The following is a 21,803-nucleotide window of genomic DNA, read 5'->3' on the forward strand; positions in this document are numbered from 1 at the left end:
CTGTTATCAGCCATTTCAGGGAGAGGATGACTGTAGGACAGGAGAATACAGTCTATTGCCCCCTGTTATCAGCCATTTCAGGGGAGAGGATGACTGTAGGACAGGAGAATACAGTCTATTGCCCCTGTTATCAGCCATTTCAGGGAGAGGATGACTGTAGGACAGGAGAATACAGTCTATTGCCCCCTGTTATCAGCCATTTCAGGGAGAGGATGACTGTAGGACAGGAGAATACAGTCTATTGCCCCCTGTTATCAGCCATTTCAGGGAGAGGATGACTGTAGGACAGGAGAATACAGTCTATTGCCCCCTGTTATCAGCCATTTCAGGGGAGAGGATGACTGTAGGACAGGAGAATACAGTCTATTGCCCCTGTTATCAGCCATTTCAGGGAGAGGATGACTGTAGGACAGGAGAATACAGTCTATTGCCCCCTGTTATCAGCCATTTCAGGGGAGAGGATGACTGTAGGACAGGAGAATACAGTCTATTGCCCCTGTTATCAGCCATTTCAGGGGAGAGGATGACTGTAGGACAGGAGAATACAGTCTATTGCCCCCTGTTATCAGCCATTTCAGGGGAGGATGACTGTAGGACAGGAGAATACAGTCTATTGCCCCCTGTTATCAGCCATTTCAGGGAGAGGATGACTGTAGGACAGGAGAATACAGTCTATTGCCCCTGTTATCAGCCATTTCAGGGAGAGGATGACTGTAGGACAGGAGAATACAGTCTATTGCCCCCTGTTATCAGCCATTTCAGGGGAGAGGAGACTGTAGGACAGGAGAATACAGTCTATTGCCCCCCTGTTATCAGCCTTTCAGGGGAGAGGATGACTGTAGGACAGGAGAATACAGTCTATTGCTCCCTGTTATCAGCCATTTCAGGGGAGAGGATGACTGTAGGACAGGAGAACTACAGTCTATTGCCCCTTGTTATCAGCCATTTCAGGGGAGAAGGATGACTGTAGGACAGGAGAATACAGTCTATTGCCCCCTGTTATCAGCCATTTCAGGGGAGAGGATGACTGTAGGACAGGAGAATACAGTCTATTGCCCCCTGTTATCAGCCATTTCAGGGGAGAGGATGACTGTAGGACAGGAGAATACAGTCTATTGCTCCCTGTTATCAGCCATTTCAGGGGAGAGGATGACTGTAGGACAGGAGAATACAGTCTATTGCTCCCTGTTATCAGCCATTTCAGGGGAGAGGATGACTGTAGGACAGGAGAATACAGTCTATTGCCCCCTGTTATCAGCCATTTCAGGGGAGAGGATGACTGTAGGACAGGAGAATACAATCTATTGCTCCCTGTTATCAGCCATTTCAGGGAGAAGATGACTGTAGGACAGGAGAATACAATCTATTGCCCCCTGTTATCAGCCATTTCAGAGGAGAGGATGACTGTAGGACAGGAGAATACAGTCTATTGCCCCCTGTTATCAGCCATTTCAGGGGAGAGGATGACTGTAGGACAGGAGAATACAGTCTATTGCCCCCTGTTATCAGCCATTTCAGGGAGAGGATGACTGTAGGACAGGAGAATACAGTCTATTGCCCCCTGTTATCAGCCATTTCAGGGGGGAGGATGACTGTAGGACAGGAGAATACAGTCTATTGCCCCCTGTTATCAGCCATTTCAGGGGAGAGGATGACTGTAGGACAGGAGAATACAGTCTATTGCCCCCTGTTATCAGCCATTTCAGGGGAGAGGATGACTGTAGGACAGGAGAATACAATCTATTGCTCCCTGTTATCAGCCATTTCAGGGGAGAAGATGACTGTAGGACAGGAGAATACAGTCTATTGCTCCCTGTTATCAGCCATTTCAGAGGAGAGGATGACTGTAGGACAGGAGAATACAATCTATTGCCCCCTGTTATCAGACATTTCAGGAGAGGATGACTGTAGGACAGGGGAATACAGTCTATTGCCTCCTGTTATCAGCCATTTCAGGGGAGAGGATGACTGTAGGACAGGAGAATACAGTCTATTGTCCCCTGTTATCAGCCATTTCAGGGGATAGGATGACTGTAGGACAGGAGAATACAGTCTATTGCCTCCTGTTATCAGCCATTTCAGGGGAGAGGATGACTGTAGGACAGGAGAATACAGTCTACTGCTCCCTGTTATCAGCCATTTCAGGGGAGAGGATGACTGTAGGACAGGAGAATACAGTCTATTGCCCCCTGTTATCAGCCATTTCAGAGGAGAGGATGACTGTAGGACAGGAGAATACAGTCTATTGCTCCCTGTTATCAGCCATTTCAGGGAGAGGATGACTGTAGGACAGGAGAATACAATCTATTGCCCCCTGTTATCAGCCATTTCAGGGGAGAGGATGACTGTAGGACAGGAGAATACAATCTATTGCTCCCTGTTATTAGCCATTTCAGGGGAGAGGATGACTGTAGGACAGGAGAATACAGTCTATTGCCCCCTGTTATCAGCCATTTCAGGGGAGAGGATGACTGTAGGACAGGAGAATACAGTCTATTGCTCCCTGTTATCAGCCATTTCAGAGGAGAGGATGACTGTAGGACAGGAGAATACAATCTATTGCCCCCTGTTATCAGCCATTTCAGAGGAGAGGATGACTGTAGGACAGGAGAATACAGTCTATTGCTCCCTGTTATCAGACATTTCAGGGGAGAGGATGACTGTAGGACAGGAGAATACATTCTATTGCTCCCTGTTATCAGCCATTTCAGAAGAGAGGATGACTGTAGGACAGGAGAATACAGTCTATTGCCTTCTGTTATCAGCCATTTCAGGGGAGAGGATGACTGTAGGACAGGAGAATACAGTCTATTGCCTTCTGTTATCAGCCATTTCAGAGGAGAGGATGACTGTAGGACAGGAGAATACAGTCTATTGCCCCCTGTTATCAGCCATTTCAGGGGAGAGGATGACTGTAGGACAGGAGAATACAGTCTATTGCCCCCTGTTATCAGCCATTTCAGGGGAGAGGATGACTGTAGGACAGGAGAATACAGTCTATTGCTCCCTGTTATCAGCCATTTCAGGGGAGAGGATGACTGTAGGACAGGAGAATACAGTCTATTGCCCCCTGTTATCAGCCATTTCAGGGGGAGGATGACTGTAGGACAGGAGAATACAGTCTATTGCTCCCTGTTATCCGCCATTTCAGGGAAGAGGATGACTGTAGGACAGGAGAATACAGTCTATTGCCCCCTGTTATCAGCCATTTCAGGGGAGAGGATGACTGTAGGACAGGAGAATACAGTCTATTGCCCCCTGTTATCAGCCATTTCAGGGAGAGGATGACTGTAGGACAGGAGAATACAGTCTATTGCCCCCTGTTATCAGCCATTACAGGGGAGAGGATGACTGTAGGACAGGAGAATACAGTCTATTGCCCCCCTGTTATCAGCCATTTCAGGGGAGAGGATGACTGTAGGACAGGAGAATACAGTCTATTGCCCCCTGTTATCAGCCATTTCAGGGGAGAGGATGACTGTAGGACAGGAGAATACAGTCTATTGCCCCCTGTTATCAGCCATTTCAGGGGAGAGGATGACTGTAGGACAGAAGAATACAGTCTATTGCTCCCTGTTATCAGCCATTTCAGGGGAGAGGATGACTGTAGGACAGGAGAATACAGTCTATTGCCCCCTGTTATCAGCCATTTCAGGGGAGAGGATGACTGTAGGACAGGAGAATACAGTCTATTGCCCCCTGTTATCAGCCATTTCAGGGGAGAGGATGACTGTAGGACAGGAGAATACAGTCTATTGCCCCCTGTTATCAGCCATTACAGGGGAGAGGATGACTGTAGGACAGGAGAATACAGTCTATTGCCCCCCTGTTATCAGCCATTTCAGGGGAGAGGATGACTGTAGGACAGGAGAATACAGTCTATTGCCCCCTGTTATCAGCCATTTCAGGGGAGAGGATGACTGTAGGACAGGAGAACACAATCTATTGCCCTTGTTATCAGCCATTTCAGGGGAGAAGATGACTGTAGGACAGGAGAATACAGTCTATTGCCCCCTGTTATCAGCCATTTCAGGGGAGAGGATGACTGTAGGACAGGAGAATACAGTCTATTGCCCCCTGTTATCAGCCATTTCAGGGGAGAGGATGACTGTAGGACAGGAGAATACAGTCTATTGCTCCCTGTTATCAGCCATTTCAGGGGAGAGGATGACTGTAGGACAGGAGAATACAGTCTATTGCTCCCTGTTATCAGCCATTTCAGGGAGAGGATGACTGTAGGACAGGAGAATACAGTCTATTGCCCCCTGTTATCAGCCATTTCAGGGGAGAGGATGACTGTAGGACAGGAGAATACAATCTATTGCTCCCTGTTATCAGCCATTTCAGGGGAGAAGATGACTGTAGGACAGGAGAATACAATCTATTGCCCCCTGTTATCAGCCATTTCAGAGGAGAGGATGACTGTAGGACAGGAGAATACAGTCTATTGCCCCCTGTTATCAGCCATTTCAGGGGAGAGGATGACTGTAGGACAGGAGAATACAGTCTATTGCCCCCTGTTATCAGCCATTTCAGGGGAGAGGATGACTGTAGGACAGGAGAATACAGTCTATTGCCCCCTGTTATCAGCCATTTCAGGGGGAGGATGACTGTAGGACAGGAGAATACAGTCTATTGCCCCCTGTTATCAGCCATTTCAGGGGAGAGGATGACTGTAGGACAGGAGAATACAGTCTATTGCCCCCTGTTATCAGCCATTTCAGGGGAGAGGATGACTGTAGGACAGGAGAATACAATCTATTGCTCCCTGTTATCAGCCATTTCAGGGGAGAAGATGACTGTAGGACAGGAGAATACAGTCTATTGCTCCCTGTTATCAGCCATTTCAGAGGAGAGGATGACTGTAGGACAGGAGAATACAATCTATTGCCCCCTGTTATCAGACATTTCAGGAGAGGATGACTGTAGGACAGGGAATACAGTCTATTGCCTCCTGTTATCAGCCATTTCAGGGGAGAGGATGACTGTAGGACAGGAGAATACAGTCTATTGTCCCCTGTTATCAGCCATTTCAGGGGATAGGATGACTGTAGGACAGGAGAATACAGTCTATTGCCTCCTGTTATCAGCCATTTCAGGGGAGAGGATCACTGTAGGACAGGAGAATACAGTCTATTGCTCCCTGTTATCAGCCATTTCAGAGGAGAGGATGACTGTAGGACAGGAGAATACAGTCTATTGCCTCCTGTTATCAGCCATTTCAGGGGAGAGGATGACTGTAGGACAGGAGAATACAGTCTATTGCCCCCTGTTATCAGCCATTTCAGGGGAGAGGATGACTGTAGGACAGGAGAATACAGTCTATTGCTCCCTGTTATCAGCCATGTCAGAGGAGAGGATGACTGTAGGACAGGAGAATACAATCTATTGCCCCCTGTTATCAGCCATTTCAGGGGAGAGGATGACTGTAGGACAGGAGAATACAGTCTATTGCCCCCTGTTATCAGCCATTTCAGGGGAGAGGATGACTGTAGGACAGGAGAATACAGTCTATTGCCCCCTGTTATCAGCCATTTCAGGGGAGAGGATGAATGTAGGACAGGAGAATACAGTCTATTGCCCCCTGTTATCAGCCATTTCAGGGGAGAGGATGACTGTAGGACAGGAGAATACAGTCTATTGCCCCCTGTTATCAGCCATTTCAGGGGATAGGATGACTGTAGGACAGGGGAATACAGTCAATAGCCTTACGTCCTATCAGCAGCACAGATGTTTATCCCTGTTATCAGCCATTCTGGCACTGGATCTGTATAGGTTGTTGCAGTGGACATTTATGTGACCGCCTCATGGTCCTGGCAATACTGCTGAGACTACATGAAGTTGTTCCAGTATGGCCGCTGTCCACACGACCCTGTATTGTATCGCGGGCTTTGCTGCGGTTGGTCCGCAGGGTTTTGCCATGATTTAGCGGATGAACACAATGTGTGAACACGGCCTGAGATGACACCGAAGGATGTGGCGTTCTGGTGGCAGCACCTTTATGCTGACGTAGATCGGTGAATGATGGAGTCAATTAAACGATGACTAGAAAAGGGAAATACGAGATGTGAACGAAGCTGTCAGCAGCTCCTCGTACTCGGCTTCCTGCAGAAGGACACGGGAGAGGCAGCCACGTGACCAGCTAGGAAATTGCACCATTTCTTCTGCCAGGATTTCCCAGAATGACACAGAGCTATAATCAGTGTACGACCCACGTATAACACACAGCTAGTCTAGAACCTGTAACATCAGGGCACAAATCTCTGATCTAAAACACACAGTGACCCAGGCAGAAGCCTCATAATGATCTAGTACCTATATTATCTGGGACGTGGCCCTCTCATCTACAATATCCAGGACGGGGCCCTCTCATCTACAATATCCAGGACGGGGCCCTCTCATCTACAATATCCAGGACGGGGCCCTCTCATCTACAAAATCTAGGACGGGGCCCTCTCATCTACAATATCCAGGACGGGGCCCTCTCATCTACAATATCCAGGACGGGGCCCTCTCATCTACAATATCCAGGACGGGGCCCTCTCATCTACAATATCCAGGACGGGGCCCTCTCATCTACAATATCCAGGACGGGGCCCTCTCATCTACAATATCCAGGACGGGGCCCTCTCATCTACAATATCCAGGACGGGGCCCTCTCATCTACAATATCCAGGACGGGGCCCTCTCATCTACAATATCCAGGACGGGGCCCTCTCATCTACAATATCCAGGACGGGGCCCTCTATTCTACAATATCCAGGACGGGGCCCTCTATTCTACAATATCCAGGACGGGGCCCTCTATTCTACAATATCCAGGACGGGGCCCTCTATTCTATAATATCCAGGACGGGGCCCTCTAATCTATAAAAAACAGGACATATTAGAAGACACCTGGATGACACCATACGGATCTAAATGTACATCCAAGACTTAACCCTGTAATCCAGCACACACAAGGTCCAGGACAATACCCTCTAGAACCTAAGGTCCATCTTATGACCAGTCTGCTGACCACCTGTTACCCGTCTGCGCACCAAGCATCTGGCGACATCCCTGATAGCAACATGTCCCTGGATCCGGATAACGTCATGTGACCGGCGGGGTCACCGCACACGTTCTGCTGGGACACGGACGTTAAAGACCATAAACGTTCAATGTCCACGTATTCCTCTACATTCAATGGTCACAGTGCGGAGACCAGATAGATGGTACTATACTCCGGGGATCTCTGGTGAGGGGGAGCACTTACCTGACTGTCTACTTATTCCTCTATATCAACTCCATGGCTACTAGGTGGCGCTATACTCCGGGGATCTCTGGTGAGGGGGAGCACTTACCTGGCTGTCTACTTATTCCTCTATATAAGCTCCATGACTACTAGATGGCGCTATACTCTGGGGATCTCTGGTGTGGGGGAGCACTTACCTGGCTGTCTACTTATTCCTCTATATAAGCTCCATGACTGCTAGATGGCGCTATACTCTGGGGATCTCTGGTGTGGGGGAGCACTTACCTGCTGTCTACTTATTCCTCTATATAAACTCCATGACTGCTAGATGGTACTATACTCCGGGGATCTCTGGTGTGGGGGAGCACTTACCTGGCTGTCTACTTATTCCTCTATATAAGCTCCATGACTACTAGATGGCGCTATACTCCGGGGATCTCTGGTGAGGGGGAGCACTTACCTGGCTGTCTACTTATTCCTCTATATAAGCTCCATGACTGCTAGATGGCGCTATACTCTAGGGATCTCTGGTGTGGGGGAGCACTTACCTGCTGTCTACTTATTCCTCTATATAAACTCCATGACTGCTAGATGGCGCTATACTCTGGGGATCTCTGGTGAGGGGGAGCACTTACCTGCTGTCTACTTATTCCTCTATATAAACTCCATGACTGCTAGATGGCGCTATACTCTGGGGATCTCTGGTGAGGGGGAGCACTTACCTGGCTGTCTACTTATTCCTCTACACTGTGCGCAGAATTATTAGGCAAATGAGTATTTTGACCACATCATCCTCTTTATGCATGTTGTCTTACTCCAAGCTGTATAGGCTCGAAAGCCTACTACCAATTAAGCATATTAGGTGATGTGCATCTCTGTAATGAGAAGGGGTGTGGTCTAATGACATCAACACCCTATATCAGGTGTGCATAATTATTAGGCAACTTCCTTTCCTTTGGCAAAATGGGTCAAAAGAAGGACAGGCTCAGAAAAGTCAAAAATAGTGAGATATCTTGCAGAGGGATGCAGCACTCTTAAAATTGCAAAGCTTCTGAAGCGTGATCATCGAACAATCAAGCGTTTCATTCAAAATAGTCAACAGGGTCGCAAGAAGCGTGTGGAAAAACCAAGGTGCAAAATAACTGCCCATGAACTGAGAAAAGTCAAGCGTGCAGCTGCCAAGATGCCACTTGCCACCAGTTTGGCCATATTTCAGAGCTGCAACATCACTGGAGTGCCCAAAAGCACAAGGTGTGCAATACTCAGAGACATGGCCAAGGTAAGAAAGGCTGAAAGACGACCACCACTGAACAAGACACACAAGCTGAAACGTCAAGACTGGGCCAAGAAATATCTCAAGACTGATTTTTCTAAGGTTTTATGGACTGATGAAATGAGAGTGAGTCTTGATGGGCCAGATGGATGGGCCCGTGGCTGGATTGGTAAAGGGCAGAGAGCTCCAGTCCGACTCAGACGCCAGCAAGGTGGAGGTGGAGTACTGGTTTGGGCTGGTATCATCAAAGATGAGCTTGTGGGGCCTTTTCGGGTTGAGGATGGAGTCAAGCTCAACTCCCAGTCCTACTGCCAGTTTCTGGAAGACACCTTCTTCAAGCAGTGGTACAGGAAGAAGTCTGCATCCTTCAAGAAAAACATGATTTTCATGCAGGACAATGCTCCATCACACGCGTCCAAGTACTCCACAGCGTGGCTGGCAAGAAAGGGTATAAAAGAAGAAAATCTAATGACATGGCCTCCTTGTTCACCTGATCTGAACCCCATTGAGAACCTGTGGTCCATCATCAAATGTGAGATTTACAAGGAGGAAAAACAGTACACCTCTCTGAACAGTGTCTGGGAGGCTGTGGTTGCTGCTGCACGCAATGTTGATGGTGAACAGATCAAAACACTGACAGAATCCATGGATGGCAGGCTTTTGAGTGTCCTTGCAAAGAAAGGTGGCTATATTGGTCACTGATTTGTTTTTGTTTTGTTTTTGAATGTCAGAAATGTATATTTGTGAATGTTGAGATGTTATATTGGTTTCACTGGTAAAAATAAATAATTGAAATGGGTATATATTTGTTTTTTGTTAAGTTGCCTAATAATTATGCACAGTAATAGTCACCTGCACACACAGATATCCCCCTAAAATAGCTAAAACTAAAAACAAACTAAAAACTACTTCCAAAAATATTCAGCTTTGATATTAATGAGTTTTTTGGGTTCATTGAGAACATGGTTGTTGTTCAATAATAAAATTAATCCTCAAAAATACAACTTGCCTAATAATTCTGCACTCCCTGTATATAAGCTCCATGACTGCTAGATGGCGCTATACTCCGGGGATCTCTGGTGAGGGGGAGAACTTACCTAAATGTCTACTTATTCCTCTATATAAGCTCCCTGACTACTAGATGGCGCTATACTCTGGGGATCTCTGGTGAGGGGGAGCACTTACCTGGCTGTCTACTTATTCCTTTATATCAACTCCATGGCTACTAGGTGGCGCTATACCCCGGTGATCTCTGGTGAGGGGGAGCACTTACCTGACCGTCTACTTATTCCTCTATATAAGCTCCATGACTGCTAGATGGCGCTATGCTCCGGGGATCTCTGGTGTGGGGGAGCACTTACCTGGCTGTCTACTTATTCCTCTATATAAGCTCCATGACTGCTAGATGGCGCTATACTCCGGGGATCTCTGGTGTGGGGGAGCACTTACCTGGCTGTCTACTTATTCCTCTATATAAGCTCCATGACTGCTAGATGGCGCTATACTCCGGGGATCTCTGGTGTGGGGGAGCACTTACCTGGCTGTCCACAGTCTGCACATCGCGAGTTCTCCGGGAGCTGCAGCAGTTCCTGCACTGACATCCTGAGTCACTGAGGGGTTAATGACGGGACATGGCTGTGCCGGGCTCCGTGCAGAGATGTGTGTGTGCGAGATCCAGGGGAAGCCACTCCCTGCCCCAGACCGCACGCCTCCTCCTGCCCCAGACCGCACGCCTCCTCCTGCGCCCAGCTTCCCTTTTTGTAGGTCAGTCCCAGCTGATTCACAATCCACACACAGAATGAGGGCTGAACAGCAGTCACTATCAAAATCCGGAGCCACCTACCCGTCATCAAATATCGGGCTCACCTACCCGCCATCTCTAATATCAGGATCACCTACCCGTCATCTCTGATATCAGGATCACCTACCCGTCATCTCTAATATCAGGCTCACCTACCCGTCATCTCTGATATCAGGCTCACCTACCCGTCATCTCTGATATCAGGATCACCTACCCGTCATCTCTGATATCAGGATCACCTACCCGTCATCTCTGATATCAGGATCACCTACCCGTCATCTCTGATATCAGGATCACCTACCCGTCATCTCTGATATCAGGATCACCTACCCGTCATCTCTGATATCAGGATCACCTACCCGTCATCTCTGATATCAGGATCACCTACCCGTCATCTCTGATATCAGGATCACCTACCCGTCATCTCTGATATCAGGATCACCTACCCGTCATCTCTGATATCAGGATCACCTACCCGTCATCTCTGATATCAGGATCACCTACCCGTCATCTCTGATATCAGGATCACCTACCCGTCATCTCTGATATCAGGATCACCTACCCGTCATCTCTGATATCAGGATCACCTACCCGTCATCTCTAATATCAGGATCACCTATCCGTCATCTCTAATATCATGATCACCTACCCGTCATCTCTAATATTAGGATCACCTACCTGTCATCTCTAATATCAGGCTCACCTACCTGCTGCTGTTTAACGTACTGTTCCTGGCAGTGCAGACCCACCTCCAGCTGTCCCCTTTCTGGCTAGTCTGACCGCCGGGCTCACTCTTTTCCTCCTAGCAGCTTGCGGCCTGCTTGCCAGTGTCACGGCTGTATGTGAGCAACAAGAGCATACACAGTAAATAGAGCTACTGACCGGACCCAAACTAGGGAGGATAAAGGGTGACCCCTGTCAGACCCTCAAAGCTCTCCCTATGCTGCTAAGCACATGCCCGGATCCAAATGGTGGAACGAGGCATGCCCGCGTACCTAAGACTGATGACCACTGTAACCCCTACAATAGTGGAAGGGGCACGGCCACTGGTGCCCTGCTCAGTATATGGACGGAACCGGGGTCGCCTCGGATCCAGTCAGAAAACAAACAGAAACACTACAATGTCTGCACACTTAACTGAAGGAGCTGCAGGAGCAGTGAAGACAGATCCAAAGACAGCTGGCAATATCCAGAGTACTTGCTGCAGCAGAACACAGGTCCAGTGAAATGATAGAACACAAGTGAAGATACTCAAGCAAGAGATACAACTCAAATGAGAAATATAATCCGCACCCTACAAAGGAGGAGGGGTGATTTAAAGGCAGAGAAATCAAACACAGGAGGAACAGCTGGGAGGAAGGAAACAGAAAGTAAAGACCTCATCACAGGGGCGGAGAAACAGAGCAGAGAGAACTCCTCCAAGCTCTAGTAGTGACATCATCACAGGGGTGGAGAAACAGAGCTGTGAGAACGTCTCAAAGCTCTGGTAGTGACAGCCAGTTAGGCTCCTTCCTGTTTACCCATATTGACCATTCACTGCCTGCCCTGACCTTGGGCCTATTTCACAGATTCACACGTACTGTGCCTGCCCTAACCTCAGCCTGTCTCCTGATTAGGGTTTTGTCTGACCCCTTAGTGCCCTGTGTTGATGTCTATGACCCCCATGGGTCAACTGCTAACCACACAGAGACTACTCCAAGCAGTAGCGGCCTGTTGGTTCCCCTGCAGCAAACGCCAGCTCCCTGCACAGAAGTTATAGGGTAAGAAGCAGGGAATGCCAGGATAAGGCCCCTAGGCTTAGCCCACAGCCGAATCTGTTGATTGCCACAGTGGTTTCACAACCACTGCTGTAACAAATTGCTCAGGCAATGGAACCCACTGGCCCACCCGAGATGGGTCTGCCTGAAGTATATAAGGAACTGACTACTCAGAGCAACTCCTGCCTAACCTGCATACCATGTCTGGCCGCTTATCCACTACTACTCTGGGACCACAACCACGACTCCGCAACTCACCATTTCTAGGACCTCCAGACTGCACCTTCCACTTCCTCCATGTTATGAAGGGGAACCCAAGCTATTTTTGAACCAGTGCACTATCCACTGTGAGATACAGGCCCACCACATTTCTACTGACCAGTCCAAGAGAGCTTGCATGTTTTCTGAGAAGCACTTGCCTGGGTGACTCCTCTCTGGAATGCACCGACCCTCTGACCTGCCATCTCAGGAGTTCTTCTCCATCTTCCACAAGGTCTTTGCAGGGCCTGGCCGTACTGCCTCAGCTGCCAGGCAGTATACTATACAGTCACACACTTTCATGGAAGAAAGGGGCCACCTAAAAGACAAATTGGCAGGATCGGTGTCCTGTCTGACCTGGATAATCTCATTACCTAAGCTACCTGGATTGAGCTCTGCTTTATGGAGCACCTAAAGGAATCTGAATGTGAGCGGAGGGTTCCCAGGTTGGCATCTCTGCTCCAAAGCCTATACAACTGGATAAGGTCCAATTATCTGAGGAGGAGCATCAGCATAGATGCAGTAGAGACTTGTGCATGTTTAGCTGAGCCAAGGGACACTAAGGATGGGGGGGGGGGGGGGGTTGATCAAACTGGAGTAAAGTAGAACTGGCTTAGTTGCCCATAGCAACCAGATTCCACCTTTCATTTTCCAATGGGCAACTAAGCCAGTTCTACTTTACACCAGTTTGATAAATCTCCCCCTATGGGCGTACCTCTCTTTACAAGGCAGCACTTGGATAGACGACCTTGGACGAAGGCAAGTTCTGCATTGGGGATCTCACTGCCTGGCATCTTGCTCCTACCTGAGCTCTGCAAGTTCCTCAGCAAGTTCAAAGCCTATCTCCTGCCTAGGCCAGCTATACAGAATGTCTTCGATAAGGAGGAGACTGTCACAACCTCATCCCGTTAACTCTACCATCAACCTGGTGCAGGGACCTACTCTACCATGTGGACGTGTCCATCCATTATCTCTGCAGCAACACAAGTCTGATTCTATTAAGAACATCCTTCACCGATAGAAGGATGAAGGACTGCTCCCTCTGGCCATGTATTGAGTACCCTCTACAGCTCATGCATGTACCCGGTGGAGCAGTGAATTGTATTGTTATAGGTATACATGAGTTGTGGCAGCAGAGTAGGCCAATTACCCCTTGTCTCTGGGGGCACTGCTCTCAGCATTTCGATGAAAGTTTGATTAATCTTTTCACAGAGTCCGTTACCTTGCGGATGATAGGCGGTGGTCCGGACTTTCTGGCAATTATGTAGCAGGCACATCTCCTGGAACAGCCGTGATTCAAACACGGACCCCTGGTCGGTGAGGATCCTCTCTGGGCAGCCGTAGGGCAGGAGGAAATGCTTCCAGAACGCCTCCGCTGTAGTCTTGGCTGTCAGGTCTTTCACAGGCACTGCTACGACAAACTTAGTGAAGTGATCAATAATGGTCATGGCATAAGTATACCCTGAGCGACTTGGCTCCAACTTCACATGATCAATGGCAACAAGTTCTAAGGGAGTTTTACTTACGATAGGATGGAGAGGCGCCCTCTGGTCATGGCGTTCACTTCTCCCCACGGCACAGGCAGTGCACTCCCGGCACCATTTCTCAATGTTTTCTCTCATCCCGATCCAATAGAACCTCCTGCGAATGGTGGCCTCAGTTTCCTGCACGCCGAAGTGTCCGGACTGGTTATGATACATCTCTAACATCTCTGGCGTCTCAACGTGGTATGAGGATCTGGTATACCCTATCGCAGGACACTGGATCCAGGCTCCTTCTAAGCAACAGGCCTTTTTGAAGGAAGAGTTGGTGGCGATGTCTCCACAGTCTCACTAGTTCTGGGTCTGCACTCTTCCTGCGGACTCTCTCAGGAGTTCTCCCACTGGTAAGGAAGTCGAGCAGATCACCGAGGACTCTACTTTCTGACTGGAGCTTAATCCACCTTTCTTGTTCGCCCCTGGACTCAGGAATGTTTGATGAAGAGGGATCAGCAGCAGAGTGATTTTCAGTGCGAACATTATCTTGCTGAGCAAATTTGTTGTAAAACGCCGGCATCTCCACTTCTTCCCAGGCATCCTTTGGTTCATCTGGTGCTTCTGTAGTGGGGAGCAGAGACACGGCATCAGCATTATCATTGGAGCGGCCTGCTCGGTATTTCACAGTGAAGTCATAGTCGGCAAGGCGGGAGGCCCATCTTTGTTCCAGCGCCCCTAATTTGGCTGTGTTCAGATGCGCCAGGGGGTTGTTGTCCGTGAAGGCGACAAACGGAGTGGCAGCAAGATAGTCTTTGAACTTTACAGTTACAGCCCACACTAAGGCAAGGAACTCCAGCTTGAAGGAACTATAATTCTGATCGTTTTCCTCAGCTCCCCTCAGGGATCTGCTGGCGTAGGCAATCACCCTCTCTTTGTTGTCCTGCACCTGGGCCAACACGGCTCCCAGGCCTCTTTTACTGGCATCTGTGTAGAGGTGGAACGGCTTCTGATAATCCGGGTAACCCAGGACAGGCGGTTCAGTCAGCTTCTTCTTTAGGAGCTGGAAGGCAATCTCCCGTTCTTCATTCCATTCAACAGGGATAGGAGTCTTTGGACTCTTCTTGGGATGCCCCCTTAGGAGTTCCTGGATCGGATCCGCAATTTGTGCAAAATGCGGGATGAAGCGTCTATAGTATCCTGCAAAGCCGAGGAAACTTCTCACCTCTTTCACGGTGGTGGGAATAGGCCAATTACGAACAGCAGCAAGTTTATTGGGATCGGGCTGGACTCCTTCGGCACTAACAACGTGCCCTAGATACTTTACTGCTGGTTTCAGCAGGTGGCACTTGGACGGCTTAAATTTTAAGGCCATATTTAACAAGGACTTGAAACACTTCAGCCAGGTGTTTTAAATGATCCTCATACGTCTTTGAGTAGATAATGACGTCATCCAGGTATAGTAGTACAGTCTCAAAGTTCCTATGGCCTAAACATTGCTCCATCAGCTGCTGGAATGTCCCTGGAGCGTTACACAGTCCGAAAGGCATATAATTAAATTCGAACAGGCCCATAGGCGTAGTGAAAGCGGTCTTCTCTCAATATCTTCTGGGGCCATAGGTACCTGCCAGTACTCACTAGTTAAGTCCAGATTGGAGAAGTAGGCTGATGACCCCAGGGCAGTTAAGGACTCCTCAATGCGTGGTAGTGGATAAGCATCTTTGTGAGTGATTTGATAGATTTTTCTATAATCCACGCAGAACCTTATGCTGCCATCTTTTTTTCGGACAAGAACTAGGGGCGCAGCCCAGGGACTATGACTGTCCCGGATTATATTAGAGTCTTTCATCCCCTGTATCATCTCTTTCACAGACTGATAGGTAGTAGGTGGTATGGGTCTGTATCTCTCCTTGATAGGAGGATGAGAGCCAATGGGTATGGTGTGTTTGATTACACTGACCTCTCCATAGTCCGTGGAGTGCTTGCTAAAGGCCTGGTGATGCTCTTTCACCAGATTCAGGACTCCTTCTATTTGGTCTTTCGGGGTAGATTCGTTCCCCACATGAAGTTCCTCCCACCAGGATACTGAAGAGGCGCTGGCAGGGGTGCTGCTGCTCTGTGCGGTCTGGAACGTCTCCGTGGCAGGCAGACGGATCACATCCTGGAAGGATACCTGGAAAAGCTGATCAACGGGGCAGTGCTTAAAAAGAGTAGAACAGGGTGATCACCAAAATTAATCAGACGGACAGGCACTTTACCTTGAGACACGGTCACCAGGCTCTTGGCTGTTCGTACGAAGAGATGATTCTCAATTTGAATAGGTTCCACTAGGGCTTGATAGTCCTGGATCCCTAGTACAGCACGACACCATAGGATAATCTGGGAATTTGGAGGCTGAATTACCGGCCGGTTGTCCCGCATCCGGACAGTGCAGATTTCTCCTTTTCCATTTGCGAACCTTTGCTGAGCACACAGCACACTGATAGTCTTTTGAATGGCTCTTTTAGAAGCAGGTGAGGCTGAGAGTATAGTTTGATTCAATGCTTCAAGCACTTCAGAGTAACAATTTTTAAAGATGTTAGTCCCTAGGATCACAGGATATCCCCCTTTATCTCCGGCTTGTACAACAATCACACCTTGCTGTGGTAAGGTGGCTTCTCCCACCTGAAGGGTAGGTTCCCAGTACCCATGAACTTTCACTGGCTTACCGTTGCTGGCAATGATATCCAGCCAGGATTCTGGCGGCTGGGTGAGGAGACTTGGATCCCAGAACTTGTCAAAGGCGGGTCGTTGGATGGTGGTGACCTGAGACCCAATATCCAGCAGGGCTTCAAAAGGGATCCCGTTGATGCATATGTTAATTTTTGGACGGGATCCTACGTATTTAGGCATCCAACCTGGATCCTTTGGACCTATTGTTCTACCTCCCGAGGGGCGGTCCTCGGCCTCGGGGGTGGCCCATTTAACTGCCAACACGTTGATTCAGTGTGTCCATACTTTTACAATAGTGGCAGACAGGCTGCTTGCGACTCCTGGACCGGTAACTCGGTCGCCCATGCGGTTCTTTGGGGTATACATCCTTATATGCAGGTGGGAGCCTTGAAGGCAGGGGGCTTTCATCTTTCAGTAACAATGGTCTCTCCCATTCCTCTATTTTCCTGCACACCTTCTCCAGGCTCTTAATGAGATGGTTTACGTGCTCCATTAGTGCCGCCACCACATCTGTCACTGGAGCCTGCGTGGCTTGACTGACACCAGACGGACTTACATTAACGGTTTTCGGCCAACAGGCCTGAGGTTCCAGGGGGACTGCCGGCCCCGTGGCCGGGTGTTGGCCTAGGATACTGATGGCCAGCTCTTTAAAGTCCAAAAAGCACAATTGGGGTGTTGAGCCGACAGCATCCTCAGCTGTCCCTTTAAGTGCTCAGTATTTATACCCGCAATTAACTGTTATCTTACAGTCCTGTCCTGGTCCTCGGCCTCCTTGGGATCCACCTGGACCACAGCTCTCAGGGTCTCTTGTAAGGACAGAGCAAAATCACGGAGCGACTCCCCAGGCTGTTGCTTCCTGCTGAAAAATCGCATCTTAACTTCGTACACCGTTCTGGCCTCAAACGTGGTACCGAGGCGATCAAAGATTTGTTCTAGGCTATTTTTTTCAGAATGGGGCCATGACATGACTTCCCTGCGGGCGGCCCCTTCTAACTGAGCTAGGAGGATCTCCATTAGCTCCGGAGCTGACCGGAGCTAAGGTGGACGTATTTTTCCCCCCAGGAAAAATGCTAGTGGGGAACCTTCCCCAGTCTCCTGCCAAGGATCGGGACCTTCCCGGTACGGATATATGAAGGGGCCGGTGAATATGAAAGTTTGTACTTACTCCGGCGGTGCTCGCTCCAAATCTGGCGAGATGCGTGATTATGTCAGACGGGAGTCCCACGCGTGGCGTCAGAAGGTAGGCGCAGCCTCTTGGAGCTCCGGGATTCAAGGTAGGCGGTATCCTCTTTACAGACAGGGCAGCGTTTCTTTCTTGCAGGCTGGGCGGTACCTTCTCTTTGTCTTTTTTTTCGCACCAAACGGACACAACAAGGCACACAAATAATCCAGTCAGGTTAAGCGGCCATCTTTGAGCACATCGCTGTCTATTCACTGACAGCAAGCGGTGACTTAAATAAACGGCAAACAGTCCATGCAATAAAATCTTCACACCGCGATTATTACAGTTCTTTGACCCAGCAATTTTTCAAATAAACAAGTAGGGCTTAGTCACTTTATGGGCAAATAACGGCACACAGTTTATTTTCCACATCGGCGCAGGAATGATCGGATACTGTTCGTGACGCCAAAATATGCAGTACACAGACCTGCAGGGTATATGTGAGGTCACGGTTACTTAGGCAAACGAGGGTTGCTATGGGTTACTCACAGTTTGTAGGATGACCCTGGGCAGCGTACAGCAGTGATGGAGAGGCAGACACTAGTTCCTCTGGGGCACTCTCTGTATATAGGGACCAGGCCTGATGGTGGGTGAGGTGCCATGGATGTTGCAGATGTTTAATGTGCCTAGGGCAAGGTCCCTTTAAGGTTTGTGACGCCAGTGCCTGTAACGGTGGCACACCGGTTGGTAGTGGTAATAAGTGAGGAACACGTTGTTGTGGTGAACCAAACTTTCTTTACTGGAAACAGTTCAACTTCATACAGTTTGAATTCAGTTGACTAGCTGGAACACTGGCTCTGCTCTGGTTAGGGAACTGCAGGTTTCTCCCAGGAGGCAAACTCTTCTCTTGGGGTGAATCTTCTGAGCTAACAGAGGCTCAGGAACTACAGGCTGGCTAATCTGCACTCACTAGCCTCCTGGACTGCACTACCCTTTCCTGTCTGGGCCTAAATATTATATATATATATACACTGCTCAAAAAAATAAAGGGAACACAAAAATAACACATCCTAGATCTGAGTTAATTAAATATTCTTCTGAAATACTTTGTTCTTTACATAGTTGAATGTGCTGACAACAAAATCACACAAAAATTAAAAATGGAAATCAAATTTTTCAACCCATGGAGGTCTGGATTTGGAGTCACACTCAAAATTAAAGTGGAAAAACACACTACAGGCTGATCCAACTTTGATGTAATGTCCTTAAAACAAGTCAAAATGAGGCTCAGTAGTGTGTGTGGCCTCCACGTGCCTGTATGACCTCCCTACAACGCCTGTGCATGCTCCTGATGAGGTGGCGGACGGTCTCCTGAGGGATCTCCTCCCAGACCTGGACTAAAGCATCTGCCAACTCCTGGACAGTCTGTGGTGCAACGTGACATTGGTGGATAGAGCGAGACATGATGTCCCAGATGTGCTCAATTGGATTTAGGTCTGGGGAACGGGCGAGCCAGTCCATAGCATCAATGCCTTCGTCTTGCAGGAACTGCTGACACACTCCAGCCACATGAGGTCTAGCATTGTCTTGCATTAGGAGGAACCCAGGGCCAACCGCACCAGCATTTGGTCTCACAAGGGGTCTGAGGATCTCATCTCGGTACCTAATAGCAGTCAGGCTACCTCTGGTGAGCACATGGAGGACTGTGCGGCCCTCCAAAGAAATGCCACCCCACACCATTACTGACCCAATGCCAAACCGGTCATGCTGGAGGATGTTGCAGGCAGCAGAACGTTCTCCACGGCGTCTCCAGACTCTGTCACGTCTGTCACATGTGCTCAGTGTGAACCTGCTTTCATCTGTGAAGAGCACAGGGCGCCAGTGGTGAATTTGCCAATCTTTGTGTTCTCTGGCAAATGCCAAACGTCCTGCACGGTGTTGGACTGTAAGCACAACCCCCACCTGTGGACGTCGGGCCCTCATATCATCCTCATGGAGTCTGTTTCTGACCGTTTGAGCAGACACATGCACATTTGTGGCCTGCTGGAGGTCATTTTGCAGGGCTCTGGCAGTGCTCCTCCTGTTCCTCCTTGCACAAAGGCGGAGGTAGCGGTCCTGCTGCTGGGTTGTTGCCCTCCTACGCCCTCCTCCACGTCTCCTGATGTACTGTCCTGTCTCCTGGTAGCGCCTCCATGCTCTGAACACTACGCTGACAGACACAGCAAACCTTCTTGCCACAGCTCGCATTGATGTGCCATCCTGGATAAGCTGCACTACCTGAGCCACTTGTGTGGGTTGTAGACTCCGTCTCATGCTACCACTAGAGTGAAAGCACCGCCAGCATTCAAAAGTGACCAAAACATCAGCCAGGAAGCATAGGAACTGAGAAGTGGTCTGTGGTCACCACCTGCAGAACCACTCCTTTATTGGGGGTGTCTTGCTACTTGCCTATAATTTCCACCTGTTGTCTATCCCATTTGCACAACAGCATGTGAAATTGATTGTCACTCAGTGTTGCTTCCTAAGTGGACAGTTTGATTTCACAGAAGTGTGATTGACTTGGAGTTACATTGTGTTGTTTAAGTGTTCCCTTTATTTTTTTGAGCAGTGTATATATATATATATATATATATATAGGGTTCTCTAGCTCCCTCTAACGTCTAGGAGGAGGAACTGCACCATAACAGGCCTGATACCCAGATAACACAGGAAAAATACACATAACACATCATATCAATTATAATGATCATATTAACCCTTGTGTAGTGCCCACATTTACCTAGTGGGACACTACACTCATTCCTGAGATCTTTCATAGGCTCCGTGGAGCCATTACATTTCATAAAGTTGGATCTCCAAGAAGCTTACAATCTCATACAGATTAAAAAAAGGTGAGGACAAGTTTTGCCACTTATTACAGACAATTCATTCCTCACTTTTCCACCCTCACTGGCCATACTTCTGCTCTTACCTGGAAGGGGATGAATGCTAAGGACTGGTCTCCAGAGGTGGAAGCCTTCCAGTTTCTCCAGCAAGCCTTTACCAATGCACTAATTCTTTATCATCCAGATATCTGAAAGCAGCTCGTTCTGTAGGTGGACACATCTTCCTTGGAAGCAGGAGCTGTTCTTACTCAGAAGGGCACCTCTGGCAAGATGCTCACCTGAGGCTTCTTCTGGAAGGCCTTCTCCTCGGCAGAAAATAATTATTTTATTGCTCACAATTGGCTCCAGAAGAATGGACTCAAGTGCTAGAGGGTGCCATCATTTACACAGACTACAAGAACATATCTTCAGTCAGCTCAACGTCTCAACCCTCACCAAGCTTGGTGGTCGTTGTTCTTTGCACACTTCAATTTCATCTTACATTTTCATTTGGCTGACAGGAATACCATGGCGGATGTCTCTCCTCCTGCTGATCGGGCAGAGGGGGCCCAGCACATCAACCATCCTGCCAGTTCAGCTGCTTCACCCCAGTCTCCACAAGACAGTTATCTTGATTACTCGACATCATTGGTGGCCTACAATTTCTAAGGACGTTCAGGACTTTGTGCCGGTCTGTTGTGGCGTCTTCTACACCCCTTGCTTATGCCTGACGTCCCAGGGCAGCAAATTGCCATGGATTTTATCACCTACCTGCCTTCTTCCTCAGGGTGCACAGTGATCGGATGGTGGCGGATTGATTCTTGATTCTCCTCACTAAGCTGTTTGCGGAGAACATCCGTTACATGGATTGCCCTGCACATAGTGGCGGACCTGGGAGTACAGATCATCTCTAAGATTTGGAGACCCATCTGCAAGCTGCTAGATATCACCTACCTGCTGACACACACTGCGGTAACACTGTCAAATATCAGGCTCACCTACCTGTCATCTCTAATATCTACCCCACCTACCAGTCATCAAATATGAAGCCCACCTACCTGTCATCTCTAATATCAGGTTCACCTACCTGTCGTCAATTATCAACTTCATCTGTTATCAAATATCAATTTCACCAACCTGTCAAATATCTACCTAACCTACCCGTCATCAAAAATTTACCTCACCTACAAGAAATATCAGTATCACCTACCTGTCATCTCTACTATCTACCTCACCTGTCATCAAATAACTACCTTACCTACCTGTCATCA

At 48.6% G+C, this 21,803-nt stretch overlaps 1 protein-coding gene across 2 annotated transcripts in view; it reads right to left on the reverse strand.

The window, feature by feature from the left end:
- ADAP2 (ArfGAP with dual PH domains 2) overlaps positions 1-10,178 on the reverse strand; it is a 71,273-nt gene extending 61,095 nt beyond the window's left edge. For both annotated transcript variants that reach the window (XM_040437328.1, XM_040437327.1), the window contains exon 1: positions 10,044-10,178. In XM_040437328.1, the coding sequence (XP_040293262.1) occupies positions 10,044-10,107 (64 nt within the window). In that variant the 5' untranslated portion in view covers positions 10,108-10,178. The remainder of the gene's footprint in view (positions 1-10,043) is intronic.
- Positions 10,179-21,803: the final 11,625 nt, after the last annotated feature.

Source organism: Bufo bufo, chromosome 6, assembly GCF_905171765.1.
Source record: "Bufo bufo chromosome 6, aBufBuf1.1, whole genome shotgun sequence".
In the NCBI taxonomy this organism is placed as follows: domain Eukaryota; kingdom Metazoa; phylum Chordata; class Amphibia; order Anura; family Bufonidae; genus Bufo; species Bufo bufo.